Source organism: Bolinopsis microptera, chromosome 8 (genome assembly GCF_026151205.1).
Source record: "Bolinopsis microptera isolate Bmic1 chromosome 8, MBARI_Bmic_1.0, whole genome shotgun sequence".
Taxonomy (NCBI): Eukaryota; Metazoa; Ctenophora; class Tentaculata; order Lobata; family Bolinopsidae; genus Bolinopsis; species Bolinopsis microptera.
This window is the reverse complement of record NC_087079.1, coordinates 6,441,501-6,455,862: the sequence shown is the minus strand read 5'-3', so window position 1 is coordinate 6,455,862 and position 14,362 is coordinate 6,441,501. Positions and strand designations below refer to the sequence as shown.

The window sequence follows — 14,362 nt, the reverse complement described above, 5'->3', positions numbered from 1 at the left end:
ACTGATGCAGATAGAACTATGGATGCATTGACAAAAGTTGCTAATGGGTTAGTTACTCTGTGGGAAGACTGTTTTTTAATCTACAGATCAGGCGATATTAATGTAGATGTGATGGAAAAATCACCAACGTTTTAAATGAATACAGTCCTTAATTTGAGGGTGAATCTAAGCACATTGGTACTATTAATCTGTGCTCAGTCTATTGCAATTTCATGTGATATCGATTGGGAAGTGTAATTTCTGGAAACTTTCGATGATGCATGATGTAGAACATGTGTTTAGAAAATTGAGTATCATTGATATTACAAAAATATTGGTAACAATGGACCATTTGAACCGTATTATGCTCTGCCAATCGCAACACTTGATTTGATTGAATGTAAGAATTTTCTTTAAACTAACCTTTCTCAAATATTACTATACATAGTCGAGGGATTTGATTTGGGTCCTTCTTATCTTGTGAATAAAGAAAGATAAGTACAACGAATATCATTGAATGAATGTAAATAGAATGCTGTCAAGGGGGCCGGGGGGGGGGGGTCTTCATCAAAATTCTCTCGAAATTGACTTTATAGTTGTTTCTGGTAGAAGGGAGTGATATCTACCAGCTGCTTTTGGTTCCATGGAAAAATATTGTTCCTAGCCGAAATAATCGCCGGTCTAAGGTCAGCGCTTATGTGTAATTGTATTGCGCGAGCAATTTTCAATCGCAAATTCTGAAAATCGAGTCTAAAAATCTATCTTCTCCTACATTTTATGAGCAATCACCCTGAAACTTTCAGGATATGTTCTAAGGACCATTTAGAAGAGATCGTTCAAGCAAAAATTTTGAGATAGGCCTTTAAAAATTTTTATTAATTTTTGAAAATCTCGGACCTGAAAAAATCGTAAAAAAACGAGGTCCAAGATTTTCAAAATTGAATAAAAATTTTTTAAAGGCCTATCTCAAAATTTTGGCTTGAACAATCTCTTCTAAATGGTCCTTAGAACATATCCTGAAAGTTTCAGGGTAATTGCTCAAAAAATGTAGGAGAAGATAGATTTTTAGACTCGATTTTCAGAATTTGCGATTGAAAATCGCTCGCGCAATACAATTACACATAAGCGCTGACCTTAGACCGGCGATAATTTCGGCTAGGAACAATATTTTTCCATGGAACCAAAAGCAGCTGGTAGATATCACTCCCTTCTACCAGAAACAACTATAAAGTCAATTTCGAGAGAATTTTGATGAAGACCCCCCCCCCCCCCCGGCCCCCTTAAGTGACATACGACATTAATAAGATTAATTAGAAGTTTATTGCAAACAGTTTTTACGTTTTGGAACATGGAACGTTCTATCTCTTGTCAGCTCATCTACACAGCTCTACCAACTTAGTAAAAACATTGATCAGTACAGATTGGATCTTTTGGGGATCACCGAGACTCACATGCCTGGATCTGGCACCACTCTACTGGACAATGGCAGTCTACTCATCCATTCCGGTAGAGTCGACGGGATCAAGAGACAGGGAGTCAGTCTCAGTCTTTCAAAACGAATCAGAAACTCCCTGATATCGTTCACTCCCACATCGGAGCGGGTTTTAACTGCTAGGCTGCATAGTAAGCAAATCAACATCTCTGTTGTTGTGGCCTATGCTCCAACTAAGGGTGCAGAGGAGAGTGAGAAAGATAAGTTTTATAGGACACTCACAGATACATTTGATGGGCTACCTCGTCACGATATCAAGTTACTGCTCGGCGATTTTAATGCAAAAGTAACATCAGGCAGATATGGAAGTGAAGCGGTCATCGGTGGGGAATCACTCCATAGCTCATCAAATGACAACGGGACAAGACTTGTGGATTTCTGTGCGACGAACCAGCTTATCATCGGGGGAACTCTCTTCGAGCACAAGAACATTCACAAGGGAACTTGGCGGTCCCCCAACGGGCTCACCGTCAATCAGATAGATCATATCTGCATTGGAAAGAGGTTTCGTCAGTCACTTTATGATGTTAGGGTATATCGCGGGGCAGACATCGGCTCCGATCATTACCTGGTTCTAGGACTGCTGAAAATCAAACTTCAGTCAGTGACAAAGATCAACGCCAACAGGCCCAATGTGCCTGCCATTGAGCGCCTGAGGGATAGTACTACGGTTACAGAGTACAATGTGGCTCTTCAAAACCGATTTGCAAGTCTGGATAGTGAGGTCGACCTCGAGGATATGTGGCGTAATCTCAGTCAGACCGTCACTGATGTCTCACTGGAGGTACTAGGCAAAAGACCCCGGAAGGCAAAGGAGCAACACCTGTCACGGAAGACCAAGGATTTATTGATTCAGCGGGCACAGTTTAAGCGCAAAGACCCAAACTCAGACGCGAACAGGTCAGAGTATTCTAAACTTAATAAGTTAGTCAAGAAAAGCAGCAAGCTAGACGACAATAACTGGGCAGTTAGAGTAGCTACTGATCTTGAGGAAGCAGCGAGCAAAGGTCAGCAGCGTGAGGTATGGGCAAAGATCAAGAAGATCTCTGGTAAGAACAAGAAGCCTCAAGCATCTTGTGTCCGGGACAAGGACGGTAGGAAGATCACGGATCCCCAACAGCAGAGGGATAGGTGGAAGGAGCACTTTACTGAACTTCTGAATCCTCCATTATCAAGTGTCGACCTTGCCGACCTTGATACAGTACCACCCCAACCCCACTTTAACTCTCTCTCTTGTTCGGATGGACCACCCACCAGAGACGAGATTAGTTATTCTCTGACAAAGCTTAAGAACAACAAAAGCCCAGGAGTGGACGGGATAACTAACGAGCAACTGAAGTATGGTGCGAGTGCTCTAGTTGATCAACTAGAGTGTCTATTCAAGAAAGTGTGGGAAGAAGAGACTGTTCCTGAAGATTGGTTAAAGGGTGTGATCATTGTTATTGGGAAGAAAGGAGACACTTCAGTCTGCAGGAACAACAGAGGGATCACCTTAAGGTCTACAGCATCTAAGCTTTTTCAGATGATTCTTCTTAAGCGGTTACATGCTGGTATGGAGTGTCTCCTAAGGGAGAATCAGTGCGGATTTAGACAGAACCGCTCATGTATTGATCAGATTTATTCTCTCCGAACTATTATTCATAACTGTCTTGAGTTTAACATTCCTCTTTACATTAATTTTGTGGATTTCAAGGCAGCGTTCGATTCTATCAGAAGGGACTTTATTTGGTGCAGTATGAGACACTATGGGCTGCCTGAAAAATATGTCAGAATATTTCAGTCATTTTTTGGGGGTACCATGAGTGCCGTGAGGGTTAATGGGGAGCTGACAGACTGGTTTGATGTTAACTCAGGCACAGGTCAGGGTGACATTCAAGCACCTCCTGTCTTTAATTTCTGCCCAAACTTTTCTGCATTTCTGGCTGAGACCAACAAGATCATCAGTCAAGGCGCAGTGCTGCAGAAAGAGATGAAGACGGTCAAGGAAAAGGTCATTCTGGACACCGATTATGCTGATGACATGGCTATTATGGACAACTCAGGGGAAGGCCTACAGGAGTCAACTGATCTATTAGTTCATTACAGCTCCTACGCTGGGCTCAGAATAAATGCAAAGAAGACCCAATGCATGGCTGTAAGCAAAGTGCGCCTCCCAGCGACCTTTCATCAAGGATGATTGTATTGAGCTGTCGGTTGAGGGTGAACCCGTCGAGCAGGTTAGCAACTTTGTCTACCTGGGTGCAACTATCAGTGGGGATGGGACAATCAACAGAGACCTGGATGTCCGTATCCAGAAGGCTAATGGCGCCTTTCATCAGCTCTGGAACATTTGGAATAGCAGAACTATAAAGACTCCAACCAAGATCAGGATCTATAGGGCTGCTGTCCTCACCATCTTGTTGTATGGAGCTGAAGTCTGGAACACCACCAAAAAGCAGATGAAACGTTTCGAGGTTTTCCATCAAACCTCCTTGATAAGGATCCTTAGGATTAAATGGTTCTTTCATGTGTCGAACAACGAAGTTCTTAGGAGGGCTGGCATCAAGTCAGTTGAGACTTTCATCAGTGCTGCCAGGCTACGTTGGTATGGACATGTAGTTAGAATGCCAGACTCTAGACTACCGAGGTTTCTGTTGAACTGGAAGCCAAATTATGGAAAGAGGTCAAGGGGCAGACCCCGTAAGAACTGGAAGTCCTGCGTACTCGAAGATGCTGCTAAGTTTACAGGTGTTGAAAACATCGACAACGACACAACAGAAGCTTTGGCTACCAACCGAGTACAGTGGAGACATATGTTACGCCGCCAACGCGATGTGTGTGATGCAGGCCACTCTAACGACTAGGAGGAGACCTTACCATGTAACATGTATGTATGTAGAAGTTTGATTAGATTTATTTTTCTTGTTATCATGATTGAAAAGTGTCTGATGAAGTGAGCAGAATAGAAGATGATTACTTGTAGCAAAATAAATAGTTCGGGCCAAACTGATAAGTTTAATTTGATTAATAGCCCAAATTAAATGACAATTATGCCTTCATATTCAACATTAATGAGCTTAACAAAAGAAATCCAGTAAGATTTTAACAATGAAAATGAACCTTATCATGATGCGATAGTGGCAAATATCTATTGGGTGCAATCGTAGAACATGTTCGTAAGTGTGCAAATGTAAGGTAACAATAGATTTTTTGATTAGTACAAACAAGTTATTGATAGTTGGATAATATCCGGTTGGAAGAGACAAGGACAAATGAATCAGGAAGTTAGGAGTGTAGGCAAATTTTCGGAGTCAATGCCATCTTCAGACTTATGTTATTTGTTATATAGTAGCGGTAAACGTATCAAAATATAGTAGTGTCAAAAGTATGAAAGTGTTTTAATACTTATTACACTACTAAATAATTATTATTATGATTATTATCAAACATGTCAATCTTACAAATGTCAACAATCCTAAAATAATTTAGAACCGAAACGTGATCCTTTGAGACTAATAATCAGCGAACTATTCAATCATTTGGAACAAGTTATTGCAGCAGAAAGTAACATGATGGTAATGACAATAATAACAATTCTATACAGTCACATAATCAGAATAAAACAAATATTTTTTTTTTTTCAGAATAAAACAAATATTATATTCAAATCTCTTTATTCAACAATATTAAATCATTATAGAAACTAATTTGTGGCTTGATCGTTATGTTAGGGCTATTCTGTTAGCTGATGCTGACAGGCACTGCATGGGGCAGAGACTTAGGACCATTACGCTGGAGGCTTACAATGACCCTTTTTGAACCCCATGGCAGTGCTAGTTTTATTATGGTACAAATTGTAAATCGAAGTTATGAAAACGATCAAGTCACTCCTGTTTTACACTATCAACAGCTACTTAAAACAACCTAGATTGTACAACTCACTTTGAAGATTAAACTGTTAAGTGATGAGTGATTGGGCTCATTAAACATTTTAGTAGCGGAGACATAATGGAAACAATTATGACCCCTCATTGTCGGCATAATTTATTATATATATAAATTATTCAAACAATATACACATAATATAGCAATGACCCTATATAAAATCAACCCTTTAAGAATTCAAAAAATTCCCTCAACAATCAAAAAAATTTTACCGGCATAATGACATTTCGACTCAACCAGAAAGTAGTGAATTTGTTGAGCCTTCGGGAACACTACATAACATAACATAACATAACATTATAAATAATGCCTCTCTGGGCATCTCAAAAAGAAATTCATAGAAAATGAACACTTTACACTAAGCTAAACCGATATAAAAGCTGGGCTATACTTTTTTCACGTTCAGACCTTGACTATTAAAGTAAAATAACTCAATATCAATTTTTCAAATAGATAACCTTCGACCTTGTCCATCTCATATATATTTTAAATATAATATGGAAAACAGATTTTGACGCACAATACAAATGAAACAGATACGTGCTGCGTGCGTGCTCATCAAAATCCACCAAATATAAATTTACCTGGCTGATTGTGGCAAGAGGAAAACAAAATTGAACGAAAACAAAATTTAGAGTTGCAATGAATAATAGTATCATAATTAATGTAATAATAAGTAAACACAATTAATATAATAATAAGTAAACATAATTAATATAATATAATTAAACATCCGATAATAAACTTGTTAGTAAATTACAATTTTTATTTTCCACAGAAGAATCAATACATATTGAATTATAAATATCCGATAATTCCATTAATAATCATTAAAAGTTGCTTTGTCATTTGTAAAATCAAAAACGAAAAGCCGTCCGCTGAACTGTGAACGCGCGCGGCGTTTTTTCTGCAGCTGCTTAGCTTCAAGCTTATAGCCCATAGCCGCTAACATCAAAGCCGCCGCGCGCGCCCAGTGCTGGGGTGCATTCTCATTAACAATTAAACTTGGTCAAAGATAGTTATATACAATTCCTAAATTAAATCAATAATCTTACTGGGCCGCGCTCAGCCTGTCATTCCGCCAAATCTTTAATGAACATAATAGCCTGGGGTCCCCAGGTAACAATAATCATGTTAATATGAGTATTCAACACTACTCGACAACAAATATTTGCCGTCCCATCAACGATTCAGTCGCCGAAACAAAAATCAAATGTTTGCTTTTTCGTTTAGGGGACTGTTTGAACTCAGTACTATATCCAACTAATCATACTTTATAATGGTTAAAATACAAAGTAAAAAGATTTTCCTCGATGGGCCGGCATTCGCAACCGCTAAACGTTTTGAGTACGACGAACGATGACACCACCACCAGCCGTTAATTAATAAGTCCATGGGTGACGGGATAAAGTTAAAGTAAGATGTGTTATAATTTCATATTGCCTATCACCTATCACCAAAGTTACTTTGCATATACTGCTTCTAGTTACACGATAACGATCTCAGTTCCCAATAACGTGTGACCCAACAGAAGGGATTGTGGAAGGACACGTACAATTTTCATAAACACGTGCCCTGATTAGCTTATCTATGATTACCATGCTTGAATTTAGGTAAACAACATACAACTCATTTCCAAGTTACGCTGAGCGCAACCGCCGAATGACTCAGCAATATTGAAACGCGCGCGCATAGCATTGCGCGCCGATGCTGTGCGCGCACGTTGTCGGCCGAAACTTGGGAAGTTCCCGCTCTAATATTCAGACGACAGTGACGACTCATTAAGAGCACTAATTTCGACCACTTTCCCGGTCGAACCATACCAAATCAAACTAATTGACCCACGTGTATAGCCAATGTCCTGGCGGTGCTGAGCCGATGTAAACCTCTTCTGTAAACTCTTTTGTCTCTTGTAACTTGTTTATATTTTATATTTTAGTTATACTGTGTACTGTGTACAATAGTTATAGTGTGTAGTGTGTAGTGTTAATTGACGATGTCAATTCATGGCAGCTCGGCGCGGCACAGTAGCGCATCTCGCCGATCTAGCCAGGTGTGAGAAGCCTTATTAAGTGCGCGGCGCGGCACAGTAACGCATCGCGCTACAATGTGTAGTGGTTATTTTGTTGTAACGTGTCACTTTATATTTTGCTACCAACGTCAGCCTTGACTTACCATTTATTGTAATTGGTACAGCATATATCAAAATTAAAACACTGTTTTCGATCTGACGGGTGATGGGCTCTCTCTGATGGGACATAGTTCTAGGGGGTACCCGGGGTACGAGTTATAACGAATAGTGTTCGTGTTCTTCCACAATCCCCTCTCATTGTGTTTTTAACGGAGGAGGAGCCTAGTTCATTCGCCTGCATCGCTTAATCGAGTTAAAAATTTAGCCAATAACAAACTAAATTACATGTTATACTGATATCAGATGTAGAGTTTATAAAATACAAATTCTAAATTTTTGACGGCTGACGATGGTAAGTCGCTACGTTTAACTCGGGACTTTTATAGTCTTAAGTCTTGGAGCTCAAAATGTCTCGTGCTGTGGGCCGTATAGTATAAACGGCGCACACCACCGCCCCGCCTTACTGCTTACATTACTTCATGGTTGCGGGGCGGAGCCGGTGCCGTTTGTCTCGGCCTCGAGTGGCGAGTACACGATTGAAACACTAATTATTTACTGGCATTCTACAGTTTCCAAAACGAAGTACGAAGGTATATTAACTTTGAGCTTTGTTTTGGCGACTGCTTCATGCTTCATCGATGGGCGAGTAGGTATTTGTTGTTTAGCAGTGTTGAATATTGGAGCAATTATATAATGTATATCTCCATCATAATATAGGCTAGTGTAAACACATATATAATCAATAATACAAACAAATAGTATTATATTATTGGTAACTCGCTAGATTATAAATGTCATTTAAACACATATGTTTACGTCAATTATTACTAAAATTAATATTCTTTTTGCTTTAATATAATTACATGTCACATAATTGATTAGTTGAATGAAACGTGTGCTACAAATGTCTACGCCTCACGCAGAACTGCGTACCGCTTAGTACTTCATGCTTGAGCGGTACTGCTGTTCACAGAGGCGCGCACTCAATTTAATCACAAATAACGAGCGCGCGGTTTTTGGAATTTCTCCATTATTATTATTCGATCTATTAATTAGATCGCAGTGCTCACGGCCTGTACTGCGTGAACGACAGAAATATGTTTTAAATTATTTTGCTTCTGAAATTTTGGCTCTAGTAATTAAGAAATGCGACATGTAATTGTAAGATAACAATTAAATAGATCCTGTGCGCGGCGCCTACAGCTGACCTACGAATTTCTGAACAATTGAAAATTGTGGCTGTGTGTGCGGCGTACTGTATATGTGTTTGAAATTGAAATTTGAATTTATTTATGAATATAACATTATGTATTGATTGTTTTGTGGTAAATAAAAATTTTTCTTTCCTAAAAAATTTTTCTTTCCTAATAAATTTTACTTTAAAATTGGTTGCCGGGTGATGGTGTCAGTGAGAGACGTTAAGTTAGGTGAACATTGGTACAAAAATATAATAATATAGCAGTTTATCTCAAAGTTAAAATCACTATTTGTTAAAGTATACAAACAGTTCTATTCAGAAGAACAAAGTCCGAGAGCAGAGATAAGAGAAGATTTGGAGACTATACACACATATGTGGGGTTTAAATTTGGTATTAGTAATTTTAGGGTTCGACCGAAAATGTTGGTCGGTTGGTTAATAGGGAGCAGTCACTGTCATTAGAATTATCAGATTAGGAGCAACAGTTAGAACCAGTATAGCCCAAGATGCTTTACTAAGAAATAAAAAAGCCATATCGATCTAGCTATAATTCTACGTCATATTAAAACCTCTACATTGTACATCATCTTTAATGTTTAAATACAGAATAAACTTTATCAATTAAATAGCATCAACATGACAGTCAATATATAACCGAAATTGATCTGATCAGAAATATGTAAAGGGAATTTATTTTTAATTGCTTTCTGTAACTTACGCCCGCAGCACCGCACTAAAAATGTTTAGTGCAATAAACATATATTACTCCAGGAGTGATGACAGGATATAATTATAGTGTATTGTAATATGGCAATAAAATTTAAATTTTGTTCACATATTACGTAATCATTTTTTGGAACATTTTTACCCCCCCCCCCCCCCCCCGTAATCAGTTTTACACATAGCTATTGTGTCAAAATTACACTAGAGTAATCATTCGGAAACCCCCCTCAGCTGATTACGTAATATGTTGCTCTAACCATACCAGAGCCCTCTCGCTTGCAGTAGCGCGCGACCGCCAAAGGCGGCAAAGGAGGATATATTCAACTTGTGAAACAAGCGCGTCACGCAGTACGCGTATACACATGGCTATGTGAACGTAATATGTGAACGACCCCTTAGTGGCTTAGTGTATGGTGTAATTGTTTGACAGGTTTTATTTAATATGTCATTTCAGTTTAAAATTCAAAAATTATCATAACATAATAAAACACTGCCTTTTAGTTGTAAGGAAAGCAACTTAATTAATAGCTATAGATTACAATTACAAAACAACATACTTCGTCACCAATGCTTGGTGCTAGACATCTAATTCTTTGAAATTGTCGTGACATTTAAACCCAAATACTTAGCCATTGTCATACGTTGTATGACCCGCCGCGCACGAGTGCGCGGCTCCCCCTGTATCGTAGAAACTCTACACCATAGTGAAACGACTGTGTGGGTCACGACGTGATACAACTTAGCCACTCATGTGTCTCAACGTTTTAGGCCCCCGCATAACCATAGCATATATTACCCAAACCTAGCTCAAACCTTAACCCTTAGATGTCTGAAAATGTCCCTATAGAATATTGAACACTCTTTAACAGTGAACATATTATGCAAATCATAAATCATGTTACCCGGAATTAAAAAAATTAAATTCTCAAATCACAACCAATCTAGCTATATCTCAACTTAATGGGGAAGTTGTTGTGATGTTATTATCTATATTAATTACATTGTACTAACTATTGCCTATTCCCTATTTAGGTCCCTTAGAGTTGTATGTTAAAGCAGAGTATTACTTGTCTACTTGTTCTGGCTAAAAGCCCAACTACAACAACTGGTATGGTATATAAAATAAAAAAGACTTTATACTAAATAGCGGACCCAGGTCAAGATTAGTTTGAAATGGTCGCCTATGGCGTTTTTGATGGTCGTTTTTACACACTCGGCCTCGCCAGCCTTCGGCTGGCTCGGCCTCGTTAGAGTGAAGTCATTCTCAATCTCGGCCTCGCCAGCCTTCGGCTGGCTCAGCCTCGTGAGAGTGATATCAGTCTCGGTGTGTCTATCATAAACAATTAAACTTCAAGTTAATTGAGTAGTCGTGAAATGAGACGACATGTCTTCAGTTTCACGACTAATGGTACATTATTACATTATTACATTCAGAAACTTATTACTAGGCAGTGAGTGCGTTTGATAAACTGGCACAGTAAGTGATATATGTCATATGATACCGATGGTTAAGTGTCAGTATTATTAGTTTCTCCAGAGGGATCCGGGAGGGAGGTGAGTCTAGCCACGTGCAGGGGAGCAAGCTTCGTATCCTAGAATCATCTAGAGTATAACAGTGCTTAGTGTATCCATTGAAATAATTACCAGATGAGTATGAAATCGTAAATTTTGAAATTAGATTAAAAATTTCTGATAATTCTTTGATTTATTTGAAACGCAAGGATATATTTTTCAAGCAGTTTATATAGTCCACCACCATGTTTAAACATGCGCTCCTCAACTCGTTATATCGATTGAGGGCCACGTTTTCGTACATTAGTATACTGTTTGATACGTCACTCTAGAAGTGACTTCGGCATTATGTTGATATTTTGTGTGCGACTTGTGAATCTGAAGCTTGCTATAGACATGTCGCTTGTAAGCAAACGATATTGATTGTTGATGCTACAACGTCCAGGCGAAATGTAACAATTGTGATACCGAATGGTGAGTCGCAATACATTGCGGGAGCAAGGAAATTGGAAATGCACTTATAAAGTACTGTTGGTGTTTACACTAGCACTGTGGTCTTGGATGATTCTAGGATGCAAAGCTTACTTCACCTAGAACATATGAGTTCCCTGTATGTGGCTGGACTCACCTCCCTCCCACTTGCACTGTTCAAGATGATTTCATGAGCACATCCTGGGAATTAAAAGGTAATTATGGTAAAGGATAATGACAGCTGTAGCTACAATAATAAATTGATTTGTGAAAATCGGTCGATGTGAAGCTTCCTTAAGCCAAACCCTAATAATACTGTACCACTCGAACTTCGAGAATTTTCTAAATGAATCTAGACTAAAGGAACCAACTTGAATCCATACAATTTTGAATGCTAAAGTTTAAAATACCGCTTTATATTATCACCATTCACCAGACACTATAGCTGGAGAGGGATTGTTTGTCCCAGTTTTGGTCGTCACCATGACAACTGAACTTGTTTTTACAGAATTGCGGATTTATATAGTAAATTTGGTCAAATCGGGCGACCAATTTTAACTAGCTAGATTTGGCGCCAAATTTAAAATATGGTCGTTCAGTCGCCATACGACCAAAAAAAACTAGCGCGGCACTTGCTAGATAGTCAAAATATGGTCGTTCAGTCGCCATACGACCATAAAAAACTAGCGCGGCAGAAAAACTATTTATTTGCTAATTGGAAATTATTTGCGTGTGAACGACCAATTATTGGTCGTATGGAACTAATAAAAACAAAAGTTTGATACATCAAACTGGGCAATCTTGTGTGATTGGTCGGCTTGGAGATGGCTAGATAGTTAAGGATCTTGACCTGGGATAGCGGAATATTTTAATTAAAAATAAATGAGAAGGTGAAAGTTTTCACTGAAGTTGCCAAGTAGCTTGTTTCACTGCATAATGTTTGACAGTTTTGATAAGCATTCCTTCAAGAAACGACGCATATCACTTATTCGTACCAAATAAACAATTGGATTTATGGTAGAATTAAGGGGGATTGCAAACAATAGCCCTAAGAAAACCCAATAAGATGATTTGTTTTCTGAATTAGGAGCACTCATAGGTAAGATTACATAAGCAACCGTAACTCCCAGTAAGATGGAGTTAAAAACAAAGAAGAGTGCTGAGAGGAAAACCACTGTCCATGTAGCTTTCCTGTTGTTCCTGTCCACTCTTTCTGCTGCACCCTGGAGATCATTTCTTGTCAGCTTGTATACAGATACAACAGTAGCAGACACCACCACCAGTATCATCAGTGAACCCATCCCTATCCGGGAGACCAAAGCTCCGATAATTTTGTTTGTAGTAAATATTGCGGTTAATATGCTACTCAACTCCATCATGATAAACACCACCACTCCTACTATCACTAGTAACTTACCCTTTATCTGATAAAAAGGAAAAGCGATGCTTATTCCTCTTGTTACGCTAAGCAGACAAGTCACAAACGCTGTCCCATCTATCAGAAGTAAGTAGATGACAGTCAACAGAAAAAGAGCTACAATCATTTCTGGTCTATCTGCATTGTCTTCTTGAACCCATAACGAAATAAGGCAGGTCAATGTTGTCGCAGTAATACAGAGTAGTAGATCTATGCTATTCAGCAGCATCAGTAGTTTATCGCCAATACCTTTTTCTTCTTTCTTTATGAAGTAGGTCAAGGATACTGAATTAGCCAGTGTTCCAAAAATGCTAAGGACTGCACTGGCAGCAGGAATTTCAAACTTCAGAGAATCTATCAGTGTCTGGTCCTCGGCCATGATTTCTTTGGGATTTTGGGAATAGAGAAATTACAAGGCAGTACTGAAAGCATTTTCACAAGCTTCACATGCTTAATACATAAAGCATCGAAAAACGAGAACGTTTTTAATTTATGATAACAAATCGACTGCTCATTCCAGATAACATGTGAGAATAGAGAAATTACAAGACAGTAATGAAAGCAGTAGTGAAAGGCTACTACAATATCAAAATCTAGACAGCTCAAATGCCTGTATATTTCAATGGTCAGATTATAATACTTCTGCAATTACTCCATATTGGAGCAGTGTTTGATAAAGAACTTCTTGATGATTTCATTGTTTACAAAAAATACTAGAGCACAATTCTTTGTTAGAAATTAAGTCTATTGTCAACACAGACATGGGAGATTGAGATTTCACTTACACTTGTCCTTAAAGCTAATAATAGATGTGGATTCTCGTGGGGAGGTGAGGTATTTCTCTCTCTAGCTCTCTCGGTTACGGTCAACGGTTTCTGGCCTCCACAGTAAGAGGGAAGCCTTCTCGCCGTACCCACAGCGTGCAACTCCTGCTAGCTGCACGCCCGCGTCAAAACTCCAAAAGTAAATGTATATTATATATACATAATCATAAAAAGTAAATGTCAATGCAACAGACCCATGAATTCTTGAAACTGTCACTACCTGGCTCAGAGCTTGTAACACTTGTAACTCCTTCTTGTTACACCCCTTTGAAGGTCCCGAATTATTTTCTGAACAAAAGCTCAAAAATAACCGAGAAATTGACCTTGTTATTAATTCATTTTGATAACTGTTCTGCACCTAAAATTGCACGAGAAATTGACTTAAATAGGTTTCAGAACCTATAAACACTTCTTTATCCCTCAAAATTGATGTTTTATAGTTAATACGAGCAACAAGCAACATATATTCTGATCCTTCGGTTCTACTCATGACCTAGGGCCTAGTGAGTTAAGCTGAAACCGAAAGATCGAGGCAATCGTCAATTTCAGAGAGAAATATTCTTTGCAATATGTTTATTGCAGCTTTGCAACTTGAGTAAACCAAAATTATTGACCTTAAGGTAGGTCAATAGTCTGTTTGAGTCGTGTAACTGTATTATTATTGAGTCTCACCATTTGATGTTTCCTTCAC

The 14,362-nt window shown here is 38.6% G+C and overlaps 1 protein-coding gene across 1 annotated transcript; it reads left to right on the top strand.

Annotated features, from left to right (window-relative positions):
* The first annotated feature begins 18 nt into the window (after window positions 1–18).
* On the top strand, window positions 19–13,378 carry LOC134820115 (uncharacterized). The gene is made up of 3 exons (XM_063830337.1): window positions 19–47; window positions 1,352–3,330; window positions 13,368–13,378. Exons 1-3 carry the CDS (start codon window positions 19–21, stop codon window positions 13,376–13,378), a joined length of 2,019 nt encoding a protein of 672 aa, XP_063686407.1.
* Window positions 13,379–14,362: the final 984 nt, after the last annotated feature.